Source organism: Antedon bifida, chromosome 4, assembly GCF_963402885.1.
Source record: "Antedon bifida chromosome 4, ecAntBifi1.1, whole genome shotgun sequence".
Taxonomy (NCBI): Eukaryota; Metazoa; Echinodermata; class Crinoidea; order Comatulida; family Antedonidae; genus Antedon; species Antedon bifida.
Genome location: NC_136229.1, coordinates 832,488 through 847,964, shown reverse-complemented (window position 1 = coordinate 847,964; position 15,477 = coordinate 832,488). Strand labels below are relative to the sequence as shown.

At 35.2% G+C, this 15,477-nt stretch overlaps 1 protein-coding gene across 1 annotated transcript; it reads right to left on the bottom strand.

Moving 5' to 3' along the window:
• Positions 1–2,490: 2,490 nt before the first annotated feature.
• Positions 2,491–14,095, bottom strand: LOC144839709 (carbohydrate sulfotransferase 11-like). The gene is made up of 4 exons (XM_078695175.1): positions 14,012–14,095; positions 5,768–5,938; positions 5,360–5,394; positions 2,491–5,177 (listed from the first exon to the last, which is right to left on the bottom strand). Exons 2-4 carry the CDS (start codon positions 5,928–5,930, stop codon positions 4,335–4,337), a joined length of 1,041 nt encoding a protein of 346 aa, XP_078551301.1. The 5' UTR covers positions 5,931–5,938; positions 14,012–14,095; the 3' UTR covers positions 2,491–4,334.
• Between the last annotated feature and the right edge of the window lie 1,382 nt (positions 14,096–15,477).

Here is a 15,477-nt window from a genome sequence, read left to right as displayed (position 1 = left end):
TGGACATGACGATGTCATATCACTACCATATTTTGGCACATCACACTTCTTTTGTCAAACTAGTTTGATAGTGTAGACAGAGCTTTAGACGTTTTTAATCAATTAACAATTAAGTGATTCTCACTGCGCAACGCAAGGACGTAAGCGCGCGCAACGCAGGTAATTTTACCACAAATCACAAGCGACATCGTATGTGATTGGCCAACACCACTTTCGTTGCGTCCAAATGGGAACTAAGCTTTAATCGAGAACATGGAATTGAATTGCGTGTGGGTTGGGATTCCTTGTTTTTCTAATAATACAACTGGGTGTTTAGCGTTTTTTATTTTTTAATACATGTATTTACGAGCATTTACATGGATAACATTTGCATTAAATAATGTTTTTACAAATAATCTATTCTTGACCTTTGACCCACAAATTGATGAAGAGGCAAAGGTTTTTAAGACAATCTTATAGGAAACATAATATAGTCGAATTTCTTTATTTACGTCGACAATCATGTCATTTAAATTTACTAATAATAGACCTAGATTTGGCTAAATTACGCGTGGACCTTGTCTCGAGATGTGGTTTGTTTGTCTTCTTTTAGACAAAAAAATCCTCCCAGACCAACCTTGTTTCCTGTCGTTTGACAGTTTTTTAATTTCGGCTTCAGACGATCAGCTTCCTCAAACTTCTTAACCGCAAGTAGGCCTAATGAAACTTCACATTAATATTTTAATGTCTAATGTTTAATTTTAGTGTCTCAGCGTCAATTTTACGCGCAATGTGGCCTTCTTTTCGTCGTAACACGAAATAATGTTTTGGAATAGAAATAACGATTGGTGATTTGTGGTGATAATAATGATCAGTGGATTATGAAATGGCGGATTTAGGATTTTGAAATAGAGGGGGTGGGGGGGGGGGGGGGGGGGGGGTCTGTCTAACATTTAGGGGCGGTATCCTTGGATCCGCCTCCCTATCAGCCTGAATGACGGATATTGAGAAGACACTGATGATGATGATGTCATGATGATGATGAATAAAGAGACTGTGTAATGATCGAGGTATACGTTTTAACATTACGACCAACTCTATTCAGGAGACACTCCTAGGGACACTTTGGAGACGATCATTAATATTCAAACTATATTCAAACGAGGATCTGCAAAAGTAAAGAAAGATGATGAGATGAAGGGACGAATCATGATAGTAATAATTGATGAAGATTGTTGATGCATTATAAATGATAAAGAAGAACACAGTCAGTCTCGCATCCAATACTAGGCAGCGATGGTAAACATCCATCTTGGATTACGTAGACCAGAGAGGCTTAAGTCGGATTCTTAAAGCACTTAAAACTCATTGTGGTATCTCGTATATTAATATGGTAACACGGTTTAAATGGATCAGTGCTAAGTACCACTTTTCTCGTGGGAAATCTTTATTTTTATGACAAGATACCGTAAAAGCTGCACATACTTTGTTAACAGTCGGCGAATACTACGAATTTAACGTGTTCTTTTGATTTTATTTTTGACTTTATATACCTTTATTATTTTATTTTGCTTGTAGATAAACTGTGATCGCAAAGATCAATGGTTTGGGACAGCGCTGGATCGTCACGTACTAAAACGCTTTCAGCGACTCATGACATAATGGTAGGGCTGAAATTGTAACGTAAATTGAATTTACTCCTGGGCAAGCACGCATCCATACACACCCGGAAATGTTAATCAATTAAAATAATTATCATCAGGGTCACATCTACACAGAACTGCTTGATACAACGTCATTCAGCGTCTAATAAACGCGCGCGTAAAGTAAGCTTGCAATAATATGTTTAGACGCGCGCGTGTGAACTACCGTAATTTGTAACCCATTGGCGGCGAGTACTGAAAACATTACTCGCTTCATGGTTCATTCTATGTTTACGCACGCTTCATGTATTTTGACATAAATATTAAAATAAAGAGGTAGTTTCAGACAAAAAATGTCCAATATGTTCGTATTTCCGACGGCAGGATATAATATGACGGGTAGAAGACATAACAGGTTATCTCCATAGAAATTGTGTTTATTTATTTGTATATTTTTTATAGTTTTTATCACATTTGCTTTAGACGACAGAAATAATTAATCATTGAAGTTTTTAAAATTATATAAAATATTTTATGTCAATATCAATAATATAATACAGTAATAAACATATATCATTATACTGTAATACATTGGATTCAACTAAAACAGAAAGAGATACAATGAATTTACACATGCGTCTAAATCCTGATAATAATAGTACGACTTTTGTACGCGCGCGTGTCGCTTCGTTGTGTAAAGCCTTTGATATGTCGGTCAATACTGACGAACTACAGGAAATTTATCGACATTAACCTAATTTAAAATGTTTTAGTGGTTCGTACGAAACCATTCAATTAATTTACAAAAATAATTTAATTTGAACTAACCTCTGACCTTTAAGGTGATATCGTCCGTGACGTCATCACAAAGAGACACATTTCGACGCACACTATGACACAATATTAAACGAAACCTTACTTTTATTTTCATATCTCGTAATTATGTAACAATTAGAATTTAAAAAAAGATAAATAACTTATTAATTAGTTTAAATGGATGAATTCTACATTCTATATTACGTAATAGTCGAGGGATTTCAGTTATGTAAAAGTCAGCTTTTCATTAAAAAAAAAGTAGTAAATAATTAATTTCACTAGGTCTACATACATTTGTAAAACTTACTAAGGGACCATGTCAAATCCTACTGCAGTTACCACAGTAAATACATTTTTACCTAATTATGCTATAGTATTATTTTGCAAACTATTTTTGGCTTATTGTTTATTGCAGTGACTGCCTCATAAACTTTTACATTTAACAAAATTCATACGTTATTTTAGTAAATAATACAGTTACTGCAGTAACTTCAGTAGAATAATGTTGACATTATTCATAATCTATATATACATTTATTAATATAATATTATTGAGGTATATCATTTAATAAATAAAATAATATTTGTGGGTTTAACCCTCATTATTTTGTACGATATAATTCTGTATCGTCCGAAAAGCCCTTACGATTTTGACGTTCCGCGGGCAAATATACATACAGTATATACTTTTAATGAATCAGTTTGTTCATTTCACTATTAACAGATTTGTTTATCTTTTTAAGCCTCGCACGATTAATGGTATCGTTGAAGGAGTTTGAACTTTTACTTCCCTAAATCGATCCTCACAAATGATTTAATTAAGTAAAGTAGAAAGGCAAGCTTAGGTGGCACACACACACATATCTATAATTTGAAATATTAAAGCTTGGTTCCCACTAGGACGCAACGCACAACGACGTGAGCGCAACGAAAGTAATTTGGCCAATCACGACGCGATGTCAATGATTCGCGCGTCGTGATTAAATTATTTGCGTTGCGCATACGTCGTTGCGCGTGGTTGCCACTAGAGACGAAACCAAGGAAGTGCGCGCAACGCAAGCGAGTTGACAAATGACAAGCCTCTGTTCGAATGATCTATTACTTGTGATTGGTCAAATCATTTACGTTGCGTTACGTCTATGCGTTGCGTCTCTAGTGGGAACCAAGCTTAAGCTTTATCGATAGAATCACTCACAAATCTCAAACCAAGTACATATTCTATTCCTTCTCTCCTAATCAATTCGTTTTACACTTCGGTGGTGGTATATTGTATTTTAGTTTAAGACACCATAGGCGTAATTCCCCTTGGGGGTACAAACCAAATTTGTAAACATTTATTGAGCATGCGCAGACTTTATTGGATAGGCTATGTAATCAACGTATGGAAAGTAATTAGCATGCGAGTTACGTGTATAAATGTAATATGGAAACATTGGCCACTTTTTATTTGTGGAATATAGCAATTTGGATGTGAATGAGAAAGTTTTTTGACGATTATACTCTACGTTGCATTTCTCGCTTTCACACACACACTCATTATAAACATGTTTATCCTCATTTTCACTCTCATTATATTATTTTTAATTTTACCATTAAATTACGTCATAATATATAATCATATCGTTTAAAAAGTTGAGGTAGACCTTATATTTATTATGCAATGAACCACTGCCAGAGATTTGGAATTTGATGTACCTCCTGTCCAATGGTTTTAATAATCGGCCGGCCATAATGATACGCGTCCCTCGTCATCTATACGCGCAGCGCGCTCCACACGCCACACGACTACTTTATTGATGCTGCCTCTTCGCGTCGACCGTCTTGACAGGACACTCCTGGTTTTGCTCCTGAGTGTCATCCGTTGTTATTTATCGCAAACCATCTAGGCCTACAACCTCAAAATAAATCCGGCTTAGGATATCCAAATAACTCAAAATCAAGTTTATATACATTCCATAGCTTTTTAATGACCCCAAGGGTCAATTGATCGTAATATCGATAATATTGGTTTTTACTGTCAGTGGGATTGCTATTGTGAGCTTCCGGAAACGTTATTTCATCGGATACGTTAAAATTCCGTAAAATAAACTCGGAATCGTCTTTGATTGTCTCAAGTTTTGCTATATAATCATAATTTATTTTACACGGTGAGCAAATGCTCTTCATATCCTGCCAGTGGTTTTCAAAGGCTAATCGTTGTTCTGGATCTGTTAGGTAAGCGACGAATTCGGGCCAGCGGACGCCGCGTCCAGTTGCGAGGTTCATCCGCGTCGGTTTGCGGCGATAAAGCTGCATAATCAGTTTACCGTAATATTGAAAATGAACCTTGCTATCGTATTCAACCAAATCTTCAAATTTATTTTTATACGCTGATAGAATACGAACGAATGGATCTCTGGCCACCATAAATTTGGTGAAATTGGCCAAGACGGCTGATTGTTCTTCTAACGGAAGTGACGATAATAACGTCATGCCGTTGTTTTCATGGGCTTCCCATCCAGTGATGTCATTAATGTGTTTAGGGTAACCGTCTAACACCATCATTACACGCTTCCAGTTGCTGCACGCTACTTTTGGAATATAACAATATATGCCTTTGATGTTATAGTTTACATATATGTGATCTGCTGTCTCTTGTCGTATAGGCCCCTCACTAAGTTCTTTGTGTTCGCTACATACTTGTCTAAGATGTTTTAATCTTGATTTCTGTTCTATTTCTTGAAGTTCCATAAAACTTTTCTGAAAATAGACAACATATAACATTTTTAAGTTTAAATATTCACCGTCACGTCCTTCTTAATTGCATGTAGTTCTATGTATGTAGTTTAACATTCTTCTTTGTATGCGTCAGTAATGCAATAGTACAGAAATCATGCTATCTCCACAAAAGTTTTACGTTTCTAATTTTAGCGTTTACTTACTGGGGGTGGTTCTGTTCTTATAACATCTCTCGCAACTGTGAATACAAAACAAGAAGATATAATTAGTATTTTTTTAAATATTATAAAAGAAGAGAACTCAACGTAAAAATGACGTACACACAATTTGACCAATCATAAGAAAGAAGTTTGTATCAATCGCTTGTGATTGGTTCAATTTGTGGTGATTCTTTGCGATGTGTCCAAGGAACGAGCTCGGTTCTCTAAAAGCAGCGTCGTACGCGCGCGCCCTGGCGCAATGCCAGTGGGTTGTCGAATCACAGGCGATGGTGTGGATGATCCATCGCGCCGTGATGATTGGTCAAGTCACTATAGCTCTCGCTTACGTCGTTGCGTTGCGCTCATGGGGGAAACAAACTTTTGGCCTTTACAATAAATGTTTGTACTTACGCAGGTAGGGATTGTCACCGTATCTAAATACAGCGGGAGATTGTCTTGTGGTGGCGAACATAATTCCAAACAAACTAAGAGCTAAGCAGATCGCCAGTATCGACTTAGTGTTCCTCAGCATATTCAAACATATTGCAAACGGTGCACTTTTTAATCTCGTCATGTTGAACGCTATTAAAATAAAAAGAAAAGTTCAAATGTAAATTATGGTTTTTCGCACCTCCCATGTCACTTTGTGTGAGGGCAGAACAAATCTGTTTTGTTACAAAGTTTGAAATGAAAACTGAAGCATAAAGCTCTGTCTACACTATCAAAATAGTTTTAAAAAAGTGTGATGTGCCCAAATATACAGTATGCACAAATATAGTAGTGATATGACATCAGCATGTCCATAGGCACAACATCACATCACATAAAGTTTGATAGTGTAGACAGAGCTTTAGGTTGTGTCAAATGACTATGATTAAAGGTTGGTTCACACAAGGGGGATGCAACAAATATTATTGGTTGTTCCTTCACAACGCAACGCAACGACATACGCGCAACGAAATACGCGCAACAACATACGCGCAACGCAAGTAATTTGACCAATCAGCTTTAGTGAGAAGCGGAGGTACAATGATTGATATGAGTACTGTAGGTTATTAGCGGCGTGTGAGGTAAGGTCGGCGACGACGCCATAATGTGCAATTATTCATACTGCTAGATTTTCGCTTTCAATCTTCATTTCCCTTACAAGTTCTGTGCGCCGTTTTATTAATCACTTATAAAAGCACAGTGTAGCAATAATGGGATTGTGCCTTATATGGAGAAGAATATAAAAAATACGATAATTTCAATTTAAATTTAGTTGAATGTCTGAATGAACAATACGTATGTCGCAACACTGTTTTAAAAATGAATAATAAATGTAATCATAAATGAGGTAAAGGGCTCGATTCCTTGGACCACCCGGGACTGTCGCTTGTGATTGGTCAAAAAATTATTATTTTTGTATGTATCTGTTGTATTGATTTTGTATCTGTTTGTTGTCTATATATTTATTTTAAGAACGCACCGTGTATGAACGTGTGCCGCCGTGGTAAAGGTGACGTAGCTTCTATACATATTATTATTGTAACATGTGTGGACAACATGTGCGTACGTGTTCCTTGTTGTGACTAATGAGTGTACTAGGTATGTTTATTAGTTTAACCATGGATGGGTTAATGAATATTCATTAATTCATGGTTTAACGTTTACGGTAAAATAAACTCACACTTTCGTTGCTTTGCTAAATCATAAATGTAATTATATAACATTTATTAACAACGGAGTGACGTAATATACGCAACGCAATTAATCTGAGTCGCTTTTTATCAGTGAAAAGGCATTGCAATGCGCATATGCGCGCGCGTTGCGCCTGGAACTATTAATACAGTGAAGTTCGATAGACCAACTCTACTGGTAAGGTTTGTGACTGTATGAGTGTCTAAAGCTTAGTCAAGACACTTTAATAATCAATGATATACATTTTCATTATAACACTGGGGTATAGACATCAGAGTTTCCATACTTTTTCACACATCATTTCTTTAAAACATGAATTATTAATGTTACTAAACGCTACGTTCTACGTAATCTTCTGAATGACTCACTAAGCTTACGACCCGACAGGCTAATCCAGCAGCACAAAAAATCTAAAATATTCTAATTAAATTGAAATGCATTTAATTTTTTTTTCCTGCACATCATTGAATAATTTCATTTCACGTCTACAACGATCATCTTCTATTGGCACGTGACGACGATTTTAAATAAATTAGACTGACTAATAATACTAAAGAATGGAAACGCGACGATTTAAATAAAAGTTAGCTTATTTAAATCTAAACGAACATAATGGTACCATTTATGGATATAACTCATGTAAATTCTCATTTTAGCGTTATTCAGCGCGTTTTAGCTTGAATCAGAGCAAAGTATCAGCTTGGTTACCGCGCAACGGCGCGCGTACGCCAACGCAAATGAGTTAACCAATCATATCACGACGCGATGGATCATCATTCTCATTCGCGCGGTGATTGGTCAAATTGCGTTGCGCTTAACTATACTATTTTCCTTGGGAACCGCTGCAGCGCGCTGGACGCACTTCGCAAAGTTCACTTGTGATGATTTTAGTTTGTAAAATATGATATATTACTATAAATAACTATCGGATATTGAGGTTTATGGTATATACTCGGCACCGTTGATGAGTAATTATGATTTGAGTTCATTTAATGAATGCCAGCATATCCACACAGTGTTTGTCATACTGGCCTACAACAAAATGGAAGTGGGGTTTGACAGTGAATTTCCGTTGTGTTAATTCTTATACAAAAATGTCAAAAGGTCAATTTTATATTTTACTATGGTGTAGTAAAAACAATCCACTGACGAGCGACCGATGACGCAATTAAAGTGATAACGAGTTTAGAAGAACAACATGGAATATATGTCCTAATTATTTCTCCCTGCGTTACCACATTATTCTAGTATTTCTAGGTTGTTGTGTAGCGATGATTACAGGTTTTGATAGCGGTGCATAGCGTCTAATGGCTTGTCTACCCTGTGTGTGATTCGCAGGTTTAGCGTTGACATATGGACTGCAATTAGTAACCGTATTTGTAATTTCTTTATGTGCAATTCTTCGTTCATTATGGGTTGATAGAATATTCGATGATAAATTATTTACAATTAAAACTTATTGAAATACAACAGATGTTGACGCACTGCATACATTAATGTGGCACAATTAATGAAAAATTAGTTACATAATATTAAGCTTAAAATTAATTAATAAAAATCATTATCACGTCATCATCATCCCAAAATGACCGTCCCATCCCCCCACCCCATTCGAGACCAACAGAGTTCATAAGATAATTACGCGCAGGACACACGTAAGTATCGAATCATGCCTCCTATCATTTAAACATAGGTTTATTATTGGTATTAACATTGTTTACAAAGCAATACAAGTAAATGACTTTTAGCAAATGTTATCTAATTAGTTTCCGTCAACTTTGAGGTCATCATGATTATAAATTTGACCTTTATATTAGTCCGTCCTCTATATGAAAGCAGAACAACCAAACCAATGAATAATACGACGTAGAAATAAATATAAACTAAATGCGAGAGTCGCGCGCGACACAAGACATAAAATCAGAGTCTGAACGTGCATGCAATATCATTTCACGATAATATTACTATTATAATCTTGAATTTCTTATTTCGTTGAACTATATAATAATATTTACAAGCGACTTTGATAAAAAAAATTGCAAACAAAGATTTTATCTACAATATGTAACTTGTTATGTAATTAGTTTCTAAAGGTTGTGGCCTTATAAAAACACGATTTCCGATATTAAAACAAAAACACATTATCGATATTGACATGATTCTATATCAAAAACTCGTATAACATGACCTCCATATCAGTATCATTTGAAATTAATCTACTGAACTATGTAAATGATATAGTATACTGTGACATTTGGTACCAAACTACAAATATTGTTCTTAAAAATGAAAAATAATATATAAAGTATACTACCTTGTTGGTCAATAAAAACAGTATTATTATCCAAAAACAAAGATTTCTATTTCAATCCATTCGGATATATAACGCAAATATATCGAACTAATAAAAGGTGAAGGAATCAGTGTTCGTTTGGTTGTAACAATCCGTTTTGTGTGCTTTCTCTCACCACCGCATTGTAATTACTTTCGGCCTGTAGGAATATCACTTTTAACGCCAGTAATTCGGCCAGGAAATTAAATTTGTCGCTGGTGGCGCTATGAGTATTACGCCACACTTTTTTGTATCCATTTTAATTGTCTATCTAATGTAACATTTTTACATTTGAAGACATAATTAATTACTCCGCACGTCGCGTCAGTCACATGAAAACGAAAGAACATTAAGTATGTTTATAATGAACGGAAATGATTTCGAATGTAACCATCACGAACCGATTCAGGTAGGCCTACTACGCATTCATTACATTATTATATAGGCCTATATACACAATTATTTTTGTGCGCCGTAGTAAAATAAAGCTTGGTTCCCACTAGAGACGCAACGCAATGACAAGCGACAGTTTGATTATTCGATCGCTTGTGATTGTTCAAATCACTACGTTGCGTTACGTCATTGTGTTGCGTCTCTAGTGAGAACTAAGCTTTAAAAAATACGATTTACGCGTCCGAAAATTTAGACGTGAAGTTTTGGTCCGTCTTGCACCTACTTGACTTTATTTACAATTTTTATAAAAATACAAATTATACATAAATAACAAAGGAGGCAAGAGAACATCAATAACCAAGAGACAATCTTGATTTTAAACCTGAAACTTTTACATTTGTTTCCGGGGTCCTAAAGTTGTTAGAACATAAATCCTCCTGCGCGGAGCTACACAAACATTACACTTTCTGTTGCTATCATTACATTACATATAGCTTACATAATCTCTCCTCTACAAGCGGGTTTCCTTTTAGTAAGCTGTTCAAATAATTCTCAGCATCAGAATATTAAAATCGTACCAATAGAATTTAAACACGTACACAAAATTTCATTTTCTTTTGTTTCATTCCCTCTCGTAGCATTTAAATTTTACCTAAATTGCCTGATTTTAGGAATCGAATTGCGTAGCAGCATGTGGCGACTATGTGATGTCTCGCCGCAAATTCTAAATTTTAATTTATAACAGAAAAGCAACAACGTCGTCACAACGCGTCAAAAACTAAAAGAAACAGAGCCGACGCGTTGAAGTGGGTTACGGGGCGCCACCCGACACACTAATGTCCTACAAACCATTTTCGTGATTGCGCCCCGTATTACTAATACTATTAATCGATAGAAATAAATGTAAGTTAAACGTGATATTAAATTAGTCTCACAAAATCGACATTAACCTAGATATAAAATATGTATTATTATATATTATTAGGTATATGAAATATCGTAATCAATTATTTGTATGAAAGTCGTGCAATATATACATAATATACTTAACCTAGATATAAAATATGTATTATATATATATTATATATTATTATATATATTATATTATATATATATATTATATATTAGGTATATGAAATTTATCGTAATAAACAGATCAATATTTTTTAGGCATGATTTAATTGTAAATCAAATTACTGTTAAATTAATTTGTTTACTAACATTTTTTAGTATTACTTTATCTTGATTATTGTCCGCGTTTATTTAAAATGAGAAGAAGCCAGAGGTACCATGTAATTGCGTTTTCTTATGGAGAGGGTGGTGGGGGAAAATTTAGGCTACAAAGTGGATGTAAAAGATAGTACCATCATCACGGGAAATTATCTCACGCATGGCTAATCACACGGGGTTTCCCTTTTTCCATCTGAAAGTACGTCAATTATTACAAAATACGACGTAACAACCGTTGAATCTTCCGAGAATTGATTAATGCGAATTGAGTGTTGTATTGCGAACTGGCTTCCTCAAAAACCCCCAGCCTCTGGCTTATAATTCAACATGGCAATTAGATTTGTTAACCTTACACGCATGATGTAACTTTAAAGTTGTTTTTGGCACGCCATTGATTGTTGTATAACTAATGTGTATAGCGGCTTAAACAGCGGCAATTTAAATGTAAAATGCGCAGGGGACTTGGACGTTGATTTAAGCAGGTTCAGAAACGAGTCAATTAATGTTAGTGTACTTTTGATGATCGAATTCAGACTTAGTAATTATTGAAGATACTACTACAGCAGATAACTAGCACAGTTTGTATCTGTCGCTTGTGATTGGTCAAATTGTCTTTGTGCGTTGCGCGCGTCGTCATAACCAAGCAACGCAGAGGGACGCGTCCTCCGTAGGCGCAGTCACCAATCACAAGCGATAGATTACGGTACTGTCGTTTGGTATTGGTCAACTCGATGTCGTTGTTGCGCTCGCGTCTTTGCGTTGCGTGGGGAACAAAGCTAGAGTTAATGGTAGTATACTGTATACATATTTCTTACAGAAAACAACTATTCTAAATCGAAAAAGTCCAATCATATGACGTCATGATTAGTAAGGGCAATTAATAATAATATCATGACGATAAAACGATTTTATTGTTCTTATTATGAGAAGTCATTGATTTGATTTTAAAATTAAAGTTAGTTCCATTAAAGACAGCATAAAAGGTTATCCTATGTTGTTAGGTGAAAACTTTCTCGTAAGAAAAATGTATGTTTATCTATATTTATTGCCATCTTTTATCGTTCGTATAAACGGGTCTTTACTAATTGTGTTTTATGGTTCTATAATGGGGTTACTAGTGGGTATTATTTTACTATTTCAAGTGTGCTTGGAAATAGTAGTAATGTTCAAAGGAAATGATGAATAAGCCTAAGCATTGTCAATAGATCAGGGATTGTCAAGAATACTTGGAGGATTTCTACAAACATATCAAAGTTTAATGAGGAAAGCGTCAAGGATTTAGTTCCTTATTTATTTATTCTTTTTTTTCCAGCATTTTGTAGTGTAAACTGTTTTTATGAATAGGGCCTCAACAACATTACAGAACAATACAAAGAAGCATCAATATACAAATGAATACAAAATATGTTACGGTGGATTTTAAAATTATATAAGCTATAGAAATTGTAAGAATATATTAAGCTCCGGTAGTTCTGTGTCGCTCTCCGAAAGGTAGACAAATCATTGGGCGCGCGATGAACTATCAAACGTCATAGAGAAATATTCTTATTTATAAAATTTGGACTTTCTATAAACATATTAAATTAATGGGGAAATAGATAACGAGGAGTCATGGTTGACGGTTGTGTTGTCACAGGTCAATTTCTCCGAAGATCGAAAAAACATTGGTTGTTGAACTGTCAACGTCAACGTGAATATCCTTTTGAATATTAGTCGAGTTGAATGTTGTCTATATCCACCCCACGTGGATATAGACAGTATGGGTGGTTATTATAAATTATCGGAATAGTAGTAGTGGATAGCATTACGGTCTGGTTTCATCAAAACATGTTATTGGTCCACTTTAAAAATGGAAATTTTTCTTGGCATAATTATGACAACAAAACTACAAAGAAAAATACATCAAATTACAAAAAAAAACGTTATAGGAATGAATGAATTGGAACAAGAGATTGAATTGAATGTATTTATAATACACGTCATGATTTGTAAGAGCAATAATATCGTTACAATACAACGATTTTATTGTTTTTATTGATCATGACGTCATTTGATTGGATTTTCAAAAATACTACTTTTATCAAATACAGCATACATGATTATCCTATAGTTCTAGAACGAAAACTGTTCAAATTTATTTCGTTTTATCCAAGACAAATGTATGTGTATCTAGTTATCGTCGATCGTTATCGCCCTAGCCTAGTGTAAACGGGCCTTAACTGAGTTATTTTGTTTACTCGTCACACTGATAGCCTAAATCGGAATCTTGTCTACAATTTTTAATATCAAATTTCATAAGGTATTCATAACGAACCTTGAGAAAAAAAGGAAAATGGACTCGCAATGCAATCTCAACATCTGTCTGTCATATTGACACAAGAAGTAGACTAAAAACTGGTAGTAGACTACGTGCGGATAGCAAACTAAACAGATGTGGTTGATGGGATTGGATCACAGTTCAGCTTCGCGCAACGCAAGGACGTACGCGCAACGCAAGGACGTACGCGCAACGCAAGGACGTACGCGCAACGCAAGACCAATACGACGCGATTAATCATCAGAACTGTCACTTGTGATTGGACGACTCGCTTGCGTTGCGTCCAAGTGGCAACCATGGCTATTGACAGATTGTCTTTCTTAAAAATCTCCACCTGTCACTTTTACGTAACCCACCGAAACGTTTATTTTGGAATTATGTAATTATGTGAGATTCTATAAAAATAATGACACTGCAGTACGCCGGGCAGTACGCCATAAAATAAGAGTTTTATACCGTAAAATAGAATTTCATCTCTTACCTCATGAAATTATTTGTACCATCGCACTCAATCATTATTTGTATAGGCCTACTACAAAAATAATAACACTGGGGTAGGCCATAAAATACAATTTCATCTTTCACCTCATGCAATTATTGGTACCATCGTATACTCATATAAACATTCATTATGTATAGGCCTACTACAACAAAAACAATGATATTGCATGCAGTATACGCCTTATAAAATAAAGAGACTTACGGTAATTAGCAAACAATCTTCACAAATCACATCACGACATTTTACATAACATAAGTCAAGAATAGCCCAAGAGCTACAGCAGCAGAAATATAAATGGTGCTTCACGGCCTTGTGTGATATGTATTTAACAATCACAACATACGTCACATCAAAATGTAATAATCCATCTATTTATCAAACCATATGAATATTCCTCAATTAACATTTGAGTTGTATGATTCTACTCGCCCATGTTGATGCGTGTTGTCTTCGTTCGAGAAAAAGGAGAAAATAATGCTCGCTCCTCTGTCCTCTCTCCGCCGTGGAAGAAGGTGATGAGACGCGAACAATTCAAACTAACGTGGCTTATTATTATAACATAAACTAATACAGATGGCTTGATACGCTTCATTAGGTTTGGCCAGAGCGTGAATTTCGGGAATGAGCGAGCATTCCCGGGGCGCAGTGTCTTAAAGTGACCCACATATTAAATTACTATGACGACGATCGGAGCAAGATGATGATCGGAGCAAGACGATGCGATGATGATGATAGTAAGATTCATTTAGAGGGTGAAATGATAATTTTAAAAAGAAGATAATGATATTTTACCGATATAGGCGTCACCAATACTCTCTTGAAACGTTTCCGTCATTCAGACATTACGCTTTCCGGGACGCTTTCCACGATTTGTTTCCATATTTTTCTGTTTTGAGCAGGATGGTTTGTTATTGTGCTAAAGCCAACAATTTTTCCTTTTAAATTATGGGTGAATATTAATTCACAATTAAATATACTAATTATTTCTGTTTGCGTAAGGCACTCGGTAATTTAATGTATTTAATGGTATATGACTAGTTTTGTCCAATACGCGGGCCAATATGGTACTCGTAAGATGGATGACTATTATATATATATATTTCATGTTCAATTGATTTATATGCATTCATATTCTATATTAAGTTGTGTGAAAAACAAATATTACTATTAATCAAAATAAAAAACATGAATGAATTCCATATATGGAAACAGAGGTCAAAGAACCAGTGTGCCAAGGTCACGTAGATCTACAACTCATCGCAAGTACGACATTCCTCAAATTCTCTCAAGTAATAAAATTATGAAACTTCGACTTTCTGCGATCACCTGTTAAAATTCTCCATCATCACTGCCATAAATCATGTATTTAACAACCTCCACCAAGAGACAGACACGAAAATATGCATTTTATATTTTTTTTTCGTATTGTGCATAATTAAATGCGTATAGGCCTACAGTACACAGAGAAAAGTAATAGTTCTGCATTTTTAGCACTAACTTATTTGGGTGACATTATGTGTACGTTGCGTTTTAAGTGTATTATCGCGTTCTCAGTGTTCGTATATATTGCGTTCAGTGCGTACATATTGTGTTTTGAGTGTACTGCATGTATTTCGTTACGCGTACTATTTTGTTGCGCGTATGTTTTTCGTTGCGCGTATGTATTG